Genomic DNA, 17,328 nt, shown 5'->3' on the forward strand with positions numbered 1-17,328 from the left:
AAGCATTGATGTTGCTGAGGATTACAAAATACAAAAAGCATCGCTTGCCTTTTCTACTTTTGCTCAAATGGGCCAGCACTATGTACATCTTAACAATAATACTAGAGATACCATTTTCGGACACCAACTAATGTGACAATTTCTTATTTGTTGTGAATAAATAAAGCTCAACAAATGAAACATTATAACATCAATTGGTGTCCAAAATTTGGTATAATAAGTTAATATCTCATGTATAATGTATTATTGGCCTTCTTAACAGGAAAATCTTCTATATCACGAGAATAACGTTGTTTTAAGTTCTCCTACTTAACACTTGGCACAGGCTCTCTAAGACATTCATAGAGCAAAAGTCCAATCTCTTTTGGTATTACTAGTGGTAGGGCCACCCTAATTCCAAGCTTGGCTTCGGATTTGGCTTTGATTAATAATAATTATATTAATCAAAGACTTGGGCCTTGGGACTCTTGGGTTGTGGAGAAATTTAATTAAGACACTCAAAACAAAATAAGTAATTTATTTTTTCGTTTTTGCACAGCAGAATTTAAATTAAAAAGGATAAAACATAGGTTTATGACAGCTGTGGTTTGAAAGGGTGCAATCAGTATTATAAATACTGAATATCCAATAGTCAGAAACTCACTTACAAGATTTCCAACGTACAAAAAAAAGGCATATTTTAATTAACTTCATGAATTATTTTACTTAATAAACAGGAATTCAATTTTTCTTTTTTTTTCTTCAATATAAATACTATTTATTTAGTAAGTAAATAATAACTAAAACATTACTACAAATTAAAGTAATTAAAAAACAGATATCCATATTATGCTACTTAAAGGGTATAGCCGGGCGGCTATACTTGTAAAATATTCTATTTTTGAGGTATAGCCGCACGGCTTTACTCTTAAGATATTCTATTCATCGCGTGTAGCCGTGCGGCTGTACCTTTAAAATATTTTATTTTTAGAGTCTGGCAATACTTTTAAAATATTCTATTTTTAGAGTACAGCCGCGTGGCTATACCGTTAAAATATTCTAGTTTGGAGTATAGCCGCGCGGCTATACCGTTAAAATATTCTGCTTACAATATAGTGGAGCAGCGATACTGTTAAAATTTTCTATTTATAGAGTATAGTTGCGCGGCTTAACGTTTAAAAAATTCTATTTTTGAGTATAGCCCGGCTATACGTTTAAAATATTTTATTTATGGAGTATAGCCGCGCGGCGATACTGTTAAAATATTATATTTATAGAGGATAGTCGCGCGACTAGCTATACTCTATAAATATATTTCTACATTGCACCAACAATAAAAATAAGGATTTTTCTATAGGCTTATCTTTTGAGGTGCCCTTTGTGAAATTCAACACTCCTATAAAGTTGTTTATAAACAATGCACTATGATGGTTTGGTGAGTATGATTAACATTGGAGAGTTGGGCTAATGGGCTTGGCTATAGGCTCCGCTAGACCTGGCATTCGTGTCGTGTTTGCAGTGTTCGTGTCAACTTGTTTTTCTTAACAAGTTGACATGACACGACACGACAAAAAAAACGGGTGAAAAATGTCAAACACTAACACAACCCGTTACAATTCGCACAACCCCCCTCTTCCTCTTTCTCTCCTCCTTCCCCAATCCATAAACCTCCATACTGAAATTTTCGTGCGAATTTGTGTCGTGTTAACAGGTCGTGTACAATATTGTCAGGTCTAATTCCCACACCTTAAAATGCAAATACATCAAACTCTTGGACACAATAGCAAGATACCAACTAAATTTAAAATGATATCAAAAGTAGTGATCTTAAAATCCCAACAACTTTAACCTCCAAAGTCATGTTCATCTCCACGTATTGGACTCTCTAGTGACACAAAGTGTTAAACCATATACAACAAAGTTCCAATATTTCTTTTGCAAGACAAGCCCCTTCCAAAGAATGCCTGTTGGGCTCAATTTCTGAACCTTAAAAAAGCAGTGGTCTAGAGTCTAGACATAGGCATCAAACAAGCATATAGAAATGCAAAAGTAGTGCAAATATTAAAATTAAAAAGAGGATTTTTATGTTTGAAACTGTCCAATTATCCAATCTGAATTGCTATAATCCACGTCACATCCACATGTTATGTTCATGCTAGCTATGAAAAATACTGAGATTCGTTTTGACTTAATGAATTTAATTTTCATATATAACATAAATAATAAATAATAATAATAATAATCACCAACAAACTTGAAGGTTCAACGTGAGGGGCAGCTACCTTCTCTCATAGGCAGACACGAGGCAAAATGCCTCAAAAGTTTTGACCAACCCCAGCTTTCTCTCCTCTTTTACCTCCCCACCTACTATTACTATTATATTCATCCAATCACTCCAACCTTATAGCTCTCACTTCTCATTTGCTCATTCCATCTTCCCTTTTCTTAATTTCAAGTTTCTTTATCAAACCCCAGCAGCCCCAACAGCAACAGCCCACTGAAGGTGTGCTTCTGTGCTTCAACTGATTCTGTATTTTGTTCTGTCATATACCATGATTATAATCAAAACCCTTTTTTTGTTTTTTTAAGGTCTTTTGTTTATGCTTCCTAATCTTGTAAATAACGATCTTGTCTTTTATGGGTTGTTGGGAAGAAAGGAAATTATGAATGAATGAGGCTTTGACTTTTGTTCAACACAATTTTCATCCAAAAAACGTGTCTTTGATTGGATACAGAGATTTAAATTGACCTGTTAATCTCTAATCACACTGCATAATCTCTCTTTCAATTACAATATTTAGATTGGTAATTTGGTTTTCCTTATTTTTTGAAGTGTTCATTGTTTCTTGCGCAGTATCCTATTTGTTGTTTGCATGTTTGATTTACTGCTTGCTGCATGTGACATTTTACCTTTTACCTTTTACCTTTTACCCTTTTACCTGCCTGTGGTTATAGAGATGTCTGAAGGAAACGAAGAACCTAAACCGCAAAGAGCTCCCAAGTTAAATGAGAGGATTCTTTCATCTTTGTCAAGGAGATCAGTTGCTGCACATCCTTGGCATGATCTTGAAATTGGTACTTATAATTTGACCATGATAAATCTCTACTTTTTGCTTTGCTATCTTATTTTCCTGGAAGAAACTAATCATGGTGTAAAATCTTTGTCTGCAGGACCTACTGCACCCCACATGTTCAACGTTGTATGTATCCCCTCCAACTTCATCAATTAACAAGCATAAATTTGGCATTAAGCCAAAATTAGTGAGAAGAGGGAATTCATAAAAGTTTGTCGATAAAATACTGCATATTGAACTGTTTTCTGGACTGGTTTAGGTTGTTGAGATAACCAAGGGAAGCAAAGTCAAATATGAACTTGACAAGAAGACAGGACTGATTAAGGTATGAAACAAGTTCACAGCTCCACAATTACTTTCTGCATATCTCAACTTTGATATTAAGATTGTTCTTAATGCTTTAAATAAATTCTCAGGTTGATCGGATTTTGTATTCGTCGGTCGTGTATCCTCACAATTATGGTTTCATCCCTCGCACCTTGTGTGAAGACAATGATCCACTGGATGTTTTAGTTATCATGCAGGTGATTTGCCAGATTTTCATAGCCATCTATTTTTAAGAAAGTTTTGTCAGCCAAATTCCATTGAGTGGTGATGGAAGTTGGAACATTATGTCAAAGGGACAAAATTCTTGAGCCTAAGTATTGACTTAAATCGATGACTTAAACAGGAACCTGTCCTTCCTGGTTGTTTTCTGCGAGCCAGAGCCATTGGAGTAATGCCCATGATTGACCAGGTACTCTTCCAAACCTCTCAACTTGAACATCTCTCATTTCTTTGCATTGAATTTTTGTCCCTAAACTTTAACCAGTACGGATTTTATGCTTTTAATCCAGGGAGAGAAAGATGATAAGATTATTGCAGTCTGTGCCGATGATCCAGAATATACCCATTACACTGAACTCAATGACCTTCCCCCTCATCGCCTTTCTGAGATCCGTCGCTTCTTTGAAGACTGTATCCTTCACATTCTTACTTTGAAACTTAATGCATTACTTCAGATTTTTGAACTATTTGAACAACAGTACCATTTTTTTTTTTCTTAACATATTGCACAGACAAGAAGAATGAGAACAAAGAGGTTGCAGTTAACGCCTTTTTGCCTGCAGCCGCTGCTCTTGAAGCTATCCAGTACTCAATGTAAGTCTATCTTAAGGAACCACAAGTTTCTGAGCCATGGTGGTACAAGCTCTAATGTTTCTTGTTCTTTAAGAAAGAGATGAAAGTTCTGCATCCAAACAAATCATTCAAGCATCTCCTTTACCTGTCATTTTTTTCTTCCAATTTCCCAAGTTTGATGCAGTTGCTGACCTGTATGTTTTGGTGCAGGGACCTTTATGCTGAGTACATAATGCACACCTTAAGGCGGTAAACATTCAGGCTACATTTTCCACTAATTACAATAAGTCATTTTTATCAATGGCAGAGGAAGATTTTATGCAGAATTTCCCCAATTTTACTTTTTGTATTTTGGATTATGATTGATGCTTTTTTGGCTGATCAGTAAAGTGAAAGGAAATGACTACAGAATGTTGTTTTCATTTGTTTATATTGGGTATTCTATTATGATATCAATCTTACAACTAGTATTTTCCGATCCATTATGGACTTTTTTCTTTATCAACATTGGAAGGAGAAGTACCACAAAACTAAGAGCTAGTTGATCAATCTTTAGGTTACGGTTTTTGGGATATATTGCTTCGTGGTTGAGCATTTACCCCAATATGACAAGAGTTTGGCTCTTGCCCTTCCCGTCCCTGATTTTTTATTTTCTATTAAAAAAGAACTCTATCATCTTGAAATATTCTTGGATTTAGAATTTGTCTAACAGTTACAATTAATTTCCTTTCCTAATTCCCTATTTTTGTCCGTTAGGGATGGAGAATAACCTTCATGAAAATCAATCTGTGCTGGCTAGCTACATCAATTTAACGACAGCTAAAGCTAGTCAAAATCCATCCTAGCAGATTTTGACAAAAAAAAATAGCACAGAAAAGCAATAAAAGTCCCTACCTGGTCAAAATGCACGCACTATTTGTCAATTTGAAGTTTTTACACCATCTCAGCCACCTTGGTGCGGTTTGGTAGTAATGTGACATTGTGACAAACACCAAGTCTTATCCAAACTCTTACACACCAACTCTGTAACAGGAAATTTAGAATTTTTTTTTTCTTTTCTCACGAAATACTTTTGAACTTCTTTTTTCAAGATTTAGAAATATAGTCACTCAAGGCATTTTCAAGACTCATTAAGTAGTGCTTGAACACCCTCGAGCAGTGCAAAACCCCTTGAATAGTTAAAATTCTGAAAATCGGTAGAAAAAATAAAAAGACAAATTCTTCAAAGCAGTCAGCATATACTTTCATGGTCCGGATAGGCAAAATCACATGTATATAATACCAAAGTCATTTTAACAGCCATACGAAACATTGTTGTTGATACAAAAAATCTGCTCGCATTTGCTACCTTTTGTTCAAATGGACATGCACGTGTAATGTGTTGAGTTCATTTTAAACACTTGAGATACAGAAAAGATGGCATATCGGGTTGACGTTGCAGCTTGCTCCTGGTAAAATAGCAAAAGCAATGCTAGAGTTGCAAACACCACCCTTCAATGCCATCACGAGTATAACTTATTTAAAAGTTCCAAGAGAAGAACTGCTGCCGAGTCCTTGGCCTTCTTAACACTGGGCATAGGCTCTCCCACGCATTCGTCTGTCTGTCCCCTGTCGGTGGTATTCACACGTACAGCAAACGTGAACCTCTTTGCATGTGCAGGGCCACCTTCATTCACGCACCTAAAGATACAAATATATCAAACAACAGAAAACCAACTCAGTTGAATTCCACCTACTTGACTCTAGTGATAGAAAATGTTAAAATCTGACCAAATTGTTTTACTCCTATAGATGTGTACAGAACTTCTTACCGGTAGAATGGCATGGGCCAATTTTTTCGCAAGCAGATGTCATTTAAGGTCTGTCGGGTAAACGTTTGGCTACCATTCTTCTTCTTCTTCCCATTCTCCTCCTCCTTCTCTTTTGCTTCAGCTGTTTCCTTATCTTTCAAAGCAGCAAGTGCATTCCTAGCAGCCAATTTCTGTGCCATCTTCTTTTGCGGATTCTGAGCAATTCCCATCTGGATGCCGTCAATGAAAACTTCGACAGTAGCCAAATTTCCGCTTCGAGTGGCTTTGTATTCCAAGCCTTCAGCCTGTTGCTGGCATCTTTCTTGCAGCTCTCGCACAGGATGCATTGGGAGTGTCTCTGGAGTAACCATTGGGTGCAATAGAGGTTGAAAGACCTATAAACATATAGAGAGATTGAACAAGAACAAATTCTCTGCATCAGTTTCCCCAACTCATAACCAACGAAAATAGAAAAGATAAAATGCAGAACAAGCTATGTGCCTCTACTGGGGATCTACCTTCCAAACCACTGCAGTATCACGCCCGCTGTCAAGAAAAATGGCACCCGCAATAGATTCAAAAATGTCACCAAGAACCTTTGGAGCTTTGCAATCTCCCAAACCAAAGGAGTTGAACCCTGGCTTTGATAATTCATTTTGCACTTCCTTCACAAAGTCATGAATCTGTAAACGCAATCCAAACACGCTATGTTAGGATTTAGGATCCATAGTTGCTACTAACCGGCCTAGTCCATAACAAATCAAAATAACTATGCTAGACTATTAGCTTCCCCATTCAAGTACGAGAATTTAAAAAAATTTAAGGTGAGAAAGAAACTGAAGAACCTGTTTTTCAAGGGCACTTGACCCATGCCGAAGGTGTAGATGGAGTTTATGTTTTACAGCAACACGTGCAAAATTTTCATTGTTAACAGCAGCAGCTCGCAGGTCAGTCAACCTGCCTGGAGGCAGATTTGTGTACGTGAAGAACAAATGCCTTGTAATGAGATGATCTAAGACGGCATCACCAACAAACTCCAATCGCTGATAGCAGGATACTCCAGCAGACGGTCGGGAAGCATGACTAATGGCTTCTACCAAAAGGCCCCTATCATTAAATTTGATATTCAAAGCACCCTCTAAGGCATCAAAGTTGACACTCCTAAGTACATTCTCTGGAACGGTAGATGACTTTGGTGTGCACTCTACCCCATCAGGATTAAACTCTACCTCAATTCCAATCCATTTCATGAGATGGTTAGCAGCGTTTTTCCCACCTTCTACATAATAAACTCCAATAAGTGCTTCGACAACATCTGCAAGTGTCTTGCTAGAGAGGACTCTATAAGAACTTGAGTCACTCTCAAGCTCACCATCCTCTAGCTCATCATCCTCATATGTATCACCAGAGCGATCGATTTCACCTACAGGCCCATCCTCGTGATCAAACAAGGATGATTCTTCATCCTTCGTATACTCATCAAAGACAGGCAAGACCCCAGGAGCAGCCCACCGAGATGGAGAAAAGCGATCTGCTTGGATATATGATTGAAGTCCTTTCTTCAATGCGTACTGATATAAAACCATGTTACTCACCATTTGTTGCCTCATCCTAGTAAGCTGACCCTCATGTTTCTGAGGGTATTTAAGAAAGAGAAATCGACTAACAACCCATTTCAGATAAGCATCACCAAGAAGCTCTGCTCTTTCATAGCAAAACGTCTCCTGGCATGAAGCAGCTGTCAAGGCTTCCAAGATCTGTAGATAGGCAGCACACATCATTCAAGTAGTTAATGGCCGCTTAAAATAAATAACCTGAGATGACAAAATACCTTTGAAGCAGGGATAGGATAATTTATTATATCTTTAAGTTCAACTGCAAGCAGCATGCTTTCAACCCTTCTCATTATCGAGGGCAGTCTCTGGGCTCCACGGACAAGTGATCCAGGCAGTGGGTGTACTAAACACAACTCAGGAGGGAGGAAAACATAGTATGTTTTGTCAAGAGTCTCTTCTGATTCACCATCGTGTTCTACATAAAAGCTTCATCAGTTCAAAGGAGAGACAAAAAATTAAAAAAAAAGGTGAAAGGTGTACTAATTTAATGGTAAAGAGTAGCATGTACCTTCCATGTGTTCAAATCGAGGAGACAGGAGATTCTTACAATATGAGACACCGCGTCCTCTTATTAGAGGTTGTTGTTTATAAACCAACTCAACTCCATACCTATATAAAGAAGATACAATAGCCAAATGCACCCTTTATTGTGCAAGAAGAAAGAAGAAAGCTTTTCCAATCTGTAAGGGTTTACAACTATTGTCACTGGAAAATTTATTGGAACATTTCTTTAATGAATCCAAAAATTTTCCACCTGACAATAATAAACTTCCTTCCAGATTACGATTAGGTGGTGTTTGGTTCATGAAAATGAAAACATTTTTCAGTACCCAGACAAGTGAAAAAGAAAAATGTTGTCATTTACTTTTATAAAATTTGTAAAAACAAGTTTGGTTGGTAAAAAAGAAAACTTAAGAACACTAAAGGGACTGTCTTTATCTGAAACTGCATTTTCAGATGAAACTCCATGTTTCCAACCATACTGGAATTTTCAAATTTTGTTGAGAGTTTCCCAAAAATGGCTTACTCCTCGTTTTTAGATACAGTTTTCATTTTTACACAAGAAAACAAGTTTTTTTTTAAACACCGATTTTCAGTTTTTAGTGAAAATGGGAACTGAAAAATGAATGCAATTCAAGAACCAAACACAACCTTAGCTTTCCTCCTCTTCAAGCACGTAAGCTAGGGCGCATTGTAGCTATCAATTAGGAATCAACCAATTTCTAGGTTTAGAAGAATAAATCTAGAAAGGCATGATAAAGTAATTAATAACATCAGACAATATAGAATGGCAATGAGTATCATACTTTTGCTTGTAATAATCAGCATATGAGCTGTACTCCAGAGGGCCAAGGTAGCCTTCTTTCCTTGGGAAAGAGTTTTCTGCAGTCATATCATAGCATATTGAATCCACATAAAACCTCTTTCCAGAGTGAGCAGCTGTCACAATCCTCCCTACCAAGTCTTTGACACTGCTACAAGTATCTGCCATAATTAACTTGCCTTTGGGCAAATCCATATGCTTTCTCATTTCAAGGGCATCCCGATCCGGTACCAATCCAGAAGCTTTAACAACATCAAACCGTGCCACAGCACCTCGGATACCATAGGTTGGATGGGATTTTTGCCCAAAAGCCATGCCATTACGCAATTTCCCAAAACCATACTCCCTTCTGTCTCCACCTAGTGTACGCTCATTTGTGCCAAGGTAAACATCTGGTCGAGCTCTTTGAAGGGGATTCTTCCAAGCATCTGCACCATTTATATTTTCAACCAGATCCCAATCAATTTCTTTCATAGGATCTACAAACTTATCACCGACCACAGGAACAAACAAATAAGCCTTTGCAGGATCCCAAGGAGTGGTGGAAGGTTCAACATCCACATCCAGTACAATACTCATCAATCTCACATGAAAACTTTTAAGGGATGCCAACTGTACACAAAAATTGAAGTTTTGTTTAAACATCAGTAACTCTAACTCTAACAGTAAACCATTTATAAAACAAAAACACTCCAGAATGGAAATAGATTACTAACCTGACTTTCAGTAATAACTATTGAACCCTTGAAGACAAGGGACACCTTTGTAGTCATGGTTCGAGCGATAAATAGATCCATATACATCGATAACACCTATTAACAGAAAATGAGTAAAGAAAGAAAGGGGACGGAGAAATTAATATCATCACGCTTATGGTACAAATGGAAATAAGGTACCTCTGCATCCAGTTCATTGCCTACTAGAACTGCAAAATCCGAAACTTGAGTCAAGAATGGATCTTTTGAAGAGCCAACGTCTACACATTTCACACCATACATGTAAACATGAACCAATTTGGAGTCACTGCCCAAATCTCTTCTGGATAAGATCCATTCTCCCTGAAATGCCAGAGTAAAACTATGAATTCTGTAACACATCTGCGTAAGAACGAGGAACCTCCAACAAAGAATCAGCAAGTATTAAACATGGATCCTGCCACACTTAGCTTTTTACTAGAGAGACAGAATTATTAAGTTTCTAGTATAGTAAGAATATCTTCCAAATCAGATAATTTCACAGGTTTAGGGTTTATATTTCGCATCAATTAGTGCATAGTTCTAAGTTTTAGATTGCTTTTTCAGAACACATATATTAATATGAACCCAACAAGAAGAACAAGAATTTTTAAGAATTGTCGTAAAAACCTTAAGACATTAAAACATTTAAGAAAAATTTATTGCTCTGCCTACCCAAAGATCAGCAAAGATAATCTAAAGCATATGGCATACGGAATGAACGAACCTGTAGAATATTAGCTACGCCTTCAGGATAGAACTCTCTGTGCCTAGCAGTCCCAGGAAGTGGATCTCCTTCATCAGTCTGGTCAACCTGTTCTTTTTCTTCCCCACTTCCCTTGTCTGGCAAGAGCATGTCGGTAAATGCTCCCATTTCATGGAGTTTCTTGCAAGCAGCCAAACAAACAGCCTGCATGATAAGGAAAATATAAATCAACATCCTTGGATGATGTGAAGCAAAGGTATCATGATCGTAGAAGAACAAAAGCATGCCTGTTGTGCAAGGTGCATTGAACTGCACACGGGACCCTCAAGTGTCTCAAATGGTGCATTACAAGGGAGTTGAAGTTTGCATGAATATTCTGTGGGACCTCCAGGCTTCTCATGCCTCACCATGACAAACTCGGGACGAAGAATTGAATACCTGAATAACAGATTTAAGGAAAAATCAGTAATATGCAGCTACAATTCTTGGATGTTCTAGCATAAACATTTCTCTGACGAAAGAATAACCTGTCACTGGGAAGCTGAGAGCAGTAGAAATGGATGAGCCCAACAGCAGAATTTAAGCTTACAACAGCACCAGTTGACTCAACCTGGTACACTGTACCTGGTGTTGTATCCACCGAAATTAACCTAGAAGTATCCTTCAGATGACTCAGGTCAGTTCTCTCTATTGCTTCTTTCCGTAAAGTCTCCTCACTATTCCTGGCATTCCTTAAGAACGCTTCATGCGACAGATTTCCCCTAGAGGGAACCCAAAAAAGAAAGAGAGTTTGTAATCATATGAAAGATAATGAAAAGATTAAAGTATAAAGTGACAAATTTACCCCACACATTTAAAAAAATTAGGTTCAAGTAATATGAGCAATTTTATGTGAAACATCATAAACAGACCATCATGACCGATATTAATGTTGATATAGATACCAAGCAACTAAGTACCTCTCCACCATCAAGATGTAATCTGACCCAGGTTTTCTAGCACGGCCCCTAGACTGAATGTAAGCCAAAACAGTTTTTGCAAGGTCGAAGCGAATAACAACATTGCACTGCCGAATATCAAGTCCTTCCTCAGCAACACTAGTGGCAACTAACAATGTGACCTACATAGAAGAAATTCTTACATTAGAGAACATCTAATCATGAAAGTTTTGCCTTCCATTCAATTTAGTCCAAAAGTGTAGTGCATGGCGTTTATACATACACGACCATCCCGGAATTTGGCAATAGTATCCTGCATTTGGCAGCTTCGCATTTCCTGACTATTGTTGTGCCCGATCAAGCTAGCACACTCAATAAAACCTAAAGAAGGAAGTTCTGCGAATACCTGCGTGCTTGGAAGAACACTATAGGGTGAGGAACTTGAAAATATTCAATAAAGACAGAGAAACAATGTTTATGAACTCTATTTTAAAAATAAAAATAAAAAGAACAAAAATCTATTAACAAATACAACCTTAGGAAGGACTAAAGCAGACACAACTCGCTCCACAAAGATGATTGCACGAAAATCTTCTGTATGCTGATACTTGAGAAGTACTTTAATCAGTGACTGCACTTTTGGAGTCACCTTCCCATCAGCTACAGCAGCTCCTATTACCACATCTACATGCTCCCCACCAGAGACAACTACACCACACAAAGTAGGCAACTTTAGAATAAATGCCAATCAAATGAACTCATTAATGATCAAGAGCATGGTCGACAAAAATAGGCATAGCAGATGTGTATGGTATTTGTGGTCCAGTTGAGTAACCCTGGAACATATTGAGGGCTCATCCAGCTCAAGTAATTTTCCCTTGAATGCTTTACATGGTAAATAAGAATTAATTATACATGATTGTCAATGATATGGGGCATTTCATGTGCAGAACGATGATAGAAAACTCTCCTCCACCAAAACAGTCCAGGATACGTTCTAAATTTCAAGCATACAGAAATTATTTTCCATAATTTGACATTCCATAGTCTAACTTTAACCAATGACTTTATTCTTCTTTTAATAGCTTGAAAACAAATTTCCTTGACTTTCCACTTGTCATAAGTCATCAATAACTCCCAAAAGGGGACCTGCATGATTTTTTTGGCAGCTCGAGAAATCTAATTTCTTAAAACTTAATACTGAACAGTTAACAAAAGTAAACAACCCGACTAACCATGGCTATCAGGTAGCTCTCCTTCTTCCATTTCATCAGGGTCATTTTCATCGCAAGAAACAGCACTTCCAGAATCTGCTACTTTTGCTTCCTTGTCAGAAACAGCTCCCTCCGATAGATGACATTGTAAGAGAGATACAACTTTACTCAGGTAGGATTCCTGAAACTTGACATCAAGCTGGTAGTTTGCCCTCTCATCATTTTGCAGAGCTGTCAAGAAAGATTGTGCAACCTGAGAAAATAACAGACTGAGCAATAGTTTCACAAATGATTATATAGCTAATCTTGACACATATATTAATAAATGGTACCTTGTAAGCACACCATTGACCCAGTTCACCGAGTGCATAATTGATAGCCCTCAACTTTTGAATTAAGTTCACAGCCCCATCACTTTCTGTTCTTTCGGAAACACCATAAACTTGGCGCAGCTCTTCCTTAGCCCCAGCATCTCTAGCTCCCATAAACTGCCATTTGCTTTTTCTAGAGCTAGACTTTGCAGCTTCTTCAACTTCCCCTTCCATTTGTTTTAGCTGTTCATGAAGGGACCATAAGCTGGCTGCTTTATCATACTGCACCACAATTTCAGAGGGAGTTGGAACATGCTTTTCAAGCTCCTTACGGTCCTTTATGGTACAAACGATGGAATCTAGTTTACTTTCAAGATTACGAATCTTTATTGCACAGTCTACTTGGCTGGAAACACCTGAATCAAACATAGTCATATGAAGCATCAATATATTGTGATTTAAAACATTGCCATGAAAAAAACTAGAGTTGAATTTAAGATGCATGATCTTGAGTAATGTCATAACTTGACAAAAGAAAAATACCCTTTAAGTTAACAGGAGAAGCAGTCATTCCAAATACAGACGGTCTATTCTCCTTTGGGGTTGTGTGATAGAACTCAGACATCACTAAAGAATATGGATGTTTCTTCACAGCGTGATGACACTCATCCAGAATCAAGAGATTGATTGATTCCATTTTTATAATGCTGTGCCTCAGAATGTTCAACAGAATTTGGGCTGTCATTACCAGAACCTGCAGGGAAAAATATCAAAAAGTAATCAAGAATCAAGGACCGAGCAGGAACCATCCTAAGCAACAGATGATACCCAACAAAGAGTTACAGAATATATCATTAGAAGTGAAAGTGTTCAGAACATGAGAAGAGTAGCAAACTACATGTTCTAATAACAAAAACTGTAAGACGTACCTGTTTTGTGTCGAACTCACGCTGCCATCTTCGGGTGTCCCAGAAATCTTGACCCATCTCGCCACAATAATGGCCCACTTCGTAACCAGTTCGTTCACGAATAGCTTCTGCTTGCTGAAATTGAACAAGAAGAAAAGAAAAAAGCGTAAACTCAAAATGTGCAAATTGCACCAAAGAAAGTAACACTTACAAACAGAAAATAAGTCTTTAAACTTACACATGCATTACCTGATAAACAAGGGGAACTTTAGGAACTAAAAATACAGAGAGCATCTTCTTGTTCTGCTTTTGCATATCATTGCAAATACTTTGGATGAGGAGAACGGCAATGAGTGTCTTTCCTGCCCCTGTTTCAAGAAAAGCTATCGTATTTCTCTTCTTTGCCTGTTCAAGAACATCCAATTGATACTGCCTGGCTCTCTCCTCAGGAATTTTTTCTTTAACCTCTTCGGGTTTCTTCTCAGCCTTCCCATTGCATTCCTGGTTTTTGACATCAGTTATCTTCCCTTCTTTGTTATGATCAGGTTCGTAAGGCCCTATTCGAAAAACAATATCATTCGTTCCTAACTTATCCCTCTCCCAATAACCCTTTGCCTCCCTATCTCTACCACCTTCCCTCCTATTATTACTACCATAATTCTCTCTTCTCCTAGTCCGATCTCTATCCCTATCTCTATCTCTATCCCTCCAATCAATATCCTCCAAATCACGAGGCCTCTTCCTACTATAACTATTCTCCCTCATGTGATGTTGCATTCTGCCTGAAGCATAATACCTCTCATGCCTGCCATTATCCAAAGCAACCCTCTTGGGACATCTCTCTTCACCATTCATCTCTCTCCTCCTCACAACCCCATTCCCCCTACCCTTCTCATACTTATGATAACCATTTCGATCACCCTTAGTGTCTCCATTAGCAATATCCAAATTCCTCCCACCAGTTTCACCATTGAGCCCAACCAAGTCATTAACTTCCACCGTCTTCGAAACCCCGGATGCCTCCATCTGAAAGCAACCCTCCACAGCAGCATTGCCAATAACACCATTGGCATTGGCATTCGAATTTGGATCAATCACGCCGGGGAGGCCAGCTCCGCTCTTGATACTGTCGAGAATGTGATCAATTCCCCCGAAAAAATCGCTCACCAGACCATCCTCCTCCTGGCTGCAGCCATTGCCGTTAGCCAACACCGGAGGACCACCAATTGGAGCGTCGCAGAAATCAACCAAATCACCAATTACATCACATGATATGTCTTCACAAGCATCGAGCCAGTAGGAGGAATCTCGAATGGCCTCCGAGCCATTTCCAGTCCCAGTGTTCCCTGAAACCCTAGCCTCCTCCTCCATTCTAAGCTCACAGCTCTGCTATCTACTAAAGCTATATCTATCAGACTATAATCAGTATCTATATGTATAGCAATCTATATGGTAAAATTGTATATAAATCTATGAAAAGCTCAATCCCATTAGCAATAACAACAACAATTAAATTGAAATTGAAATTGAAAGATAAAAAGTATTAGAGAGAGAGGGAGAGTAAGAGAGGAGTGGATAGACCGTACGGAGACGCAGAATGAATGATGAAGAAGATGGGTTTGTTTAAAAAGGAACCCTAATTAAGACCATGACCAATTTTTGTTCTTGTTTTCGATTTTTTTTTTGGATTTTGGGATTCTTTTTTTCTTCTTTCTGAGATTCCACGGTCTATCTACGCCTATTATGCTCTCTCTATCTCTCTTCTTCCTTCTTTGACCAGAGACCATAAATCCTCACGCTCGCTCCATGCTCTCTCGCTCTCGATTCTTTGCTCTGCTTTCAGATTTAGAGAGAGAAATGGAGCAGAGAGAAGAGAGAGAGAGGACAGTAGCCAAAGCCAAAGACACAGAGACAGCAGACACACACGGTTTCCCTTTTCATGCTTTTCGAAATTCCCTTTTTGCCCTCTTTCTACTCTCTAATTAATATTCCCTTTTTGCCCCTCCTCCTTCTCTTTTCATTGAGACTTGCCACGTAGACATTCGACGTTGTTCTGATTCGTTGGCGAGTTGGACAACACTTTCCACCACTTTGTACTTACCACTCGCCAAGTCCAGTGGTCTGTGGAATCCACCCGGAGATTGAGGACCGGACAAGGGGGTAAAGCAAAAGCCACCGCACTGTTTCTTCAGAAAGTCAAAGGCGATGGGACTTCCTGACCGTCGGATCGGATGTATGTTGGAGATAGTGGGGGAGCTGGGAATAATTGCTTTGAATATTTTTATCCCATCAGATTTTTTGTGTCGTGGGACCCCAAATCAGACTGGTCCTGACTAGGCTCTCTGTTTAGTGGATGCTAGTGTTATCCCGGAATATCTACACTATCTTTATGGCATTATTATGATTCCATGTTTATTTTATTTATTTATTTATTCTATAATAAATAATAAGAATTCAACTCAAACATTAGCTTCATTTTAATTAATTTCTTGCTTCTTCTTTTTTTTTTTTTCCGGTCAAATTAATTAATTTCTTGCTCACCCACCATGGCCACTTTGATAACAACAACAAAGGCTTTCCGAACTAGTTATAATAAAAAATAAGAATATAAAGTGTATCCTTTTACGAATTCGAATCAACTCGCAATTAGTTTTGTTCGATTTTGATTGGCCTATTTGGGAACTGCCTAAATCAAAATGAACTGTTTATGTTAAATTATACTTTTTTAATATACTAGTCATTATCACGCTTCATGCCACACATCGATATCAAACGTTTAATGACAAAAATTAAAATTCATACTCTATTCAAAGTCACATCAAATCAGAGTCGGCTCTAACTTTTATGTGGCCTAGGGCATAAATTAAAATGAGGTCCTTCTCCTTTGTATACAAGCAATGCTTAACAAGAAATAAAGAAAAAAATTCTACAAATCTTGCAGAGTTTTTATTAATCCAGCTTTGCTTTCTGAAACTTATTGCACATAGGATGATACAATGCTAATCTACAATGAAAAAAGGTATAGTTAAATCATGCAATTAATAATACATATCTTTGATCACACCTTAACTTCAATTAAATACGTAAAAGATTATACATGCCCTTTTTCTTTTTCTTTTTCTTTTCGGTCAATAAAGCTTCATTAGGCACCCGCAAAAGGCCAACAAAACAAGAAAAACATGGCACCTAAGAAAAACTAATGAATTTTTAACCTTTAATCCCTGGAATTTCAAAGAATTAGCACTAATTTTTATTTTGAATTATTAAGTTTTGGACACCTAAAAAATATATAGAGCATATATAATTTTTGAGGCCCATCGATAACTGCATCATATATGGTAACAAGTCGGCCTGGCATCATATATCTAAACCAAACCGAACCAATTCTTATTGTGATGCACATTGATTTAGTGTGCGGTTGAGAAGTTTAACCTAAACCAAATCCAACATCATCCACCCTTGACACTGACTCTGACTCGATTTCAATCAATTCTTCATGCATTATGGAATGTTCTCTATTATTGGTGCATCATACAAGGCCCGTTCACCCTAACCCTAATCACTTGAGTACTGTCAGCCGGGCTTTGATCCATGGATTTTCATTGGGCGGCATGT

General features: G+C 37.9%; 2 protein-coding genes across 2 annotated transcripts; one reads left to right on the top strand and one right to left on the bottom strand.

Annotated features, from left to right (window-relative positions):
* The first annotated feature begins 2,242 nt into the window (after window positions 1-2,242).
* On the top strand, window positions 2,243-4,602 carry LOC110764074 (soluble inorganic pyrophosphatase 1). Its single transcript, XM_021966987.2, has 9 exons — window positions 2,243-2,482; window positions 2,935-3,054; window positions 3,151-3,179; window positions 3,313-3,378; window positions 3,470-3,577; window positions 3,724-3,789; window positions 3,890-4,010; window positions 4,112-4,193; window positions 4,383-4,602. Exons 2-9 carry the CDS (start codon window positions 2,937-2,939, stop codon window positions 4,423-4,425), a joined length of 633 nt encoding a protein of 210 aa, XP_021822679.1. The 5' UTR covers window positions 2,243-2,482; window positions 2,935-2,936; the 3' UTR covers window positions 4,426-4,602.
* Window positions 4,603-5,428: 826 nt separating this feature from the next.
* On the bottom strand, window positions 5,429-15,625 carry DCL1 (dicer-like 1). Its single transcript, XM_021966985.2, has 20 exons — window positions 13,963-15,625; window positions 13,735-13,848; window positions 13,349-13,559; window positions 12,827-13,221; window positions 12,516-12,747; window positions 11,816-11,988; window positions 11,564-11,686; window positions 11,302-11,462; window positions 10,870-11,103; window positions 10,630-10,780; window positions 10,364-10,546; window positions 9,799-9,960; window positions 9,619-9,714; window positions 8,886-9,514; window positions 8,087-8,187; window positions 7,794-7,993; window positions 6,808-7,719; window positions 6,481-6,645; window positions 5,984-6,357; window positions 5,429-5,852 (listed from the first exon to the last, which is right to left on the bottom strand). The coding sequence occupies exons 1-20, from the start codon at window positions 15,082-15,084 to the stop codon at window positions 5,675-5,677; spliced, it is 5,916 nt and encodes a 1,971-aa protein (XP_021822677.2). The 5' UTR covers window positions 15,085-15,625; the 3' UTR covers window positions 5,429-5,674.
* Between the last annotated feature and the right edge of the window lie 1,703 nt (window positions 15,626-17,328).

The sequence above is a fragment of the Prunus avium genome, chromosome 2, assembly GCF_965620075.1.
Source record: "Prunus avium chromosome 2, drPruAviu1.hap1.1, whole genome shotgun sequence".
In the NCBI taxonomy this organism is placed as follows: Eukaryota; Viridiplantae; Streptophyta; class Magnoliopsida; order Rosales; family Rosaceae; genus Prunus; species Prunus avium.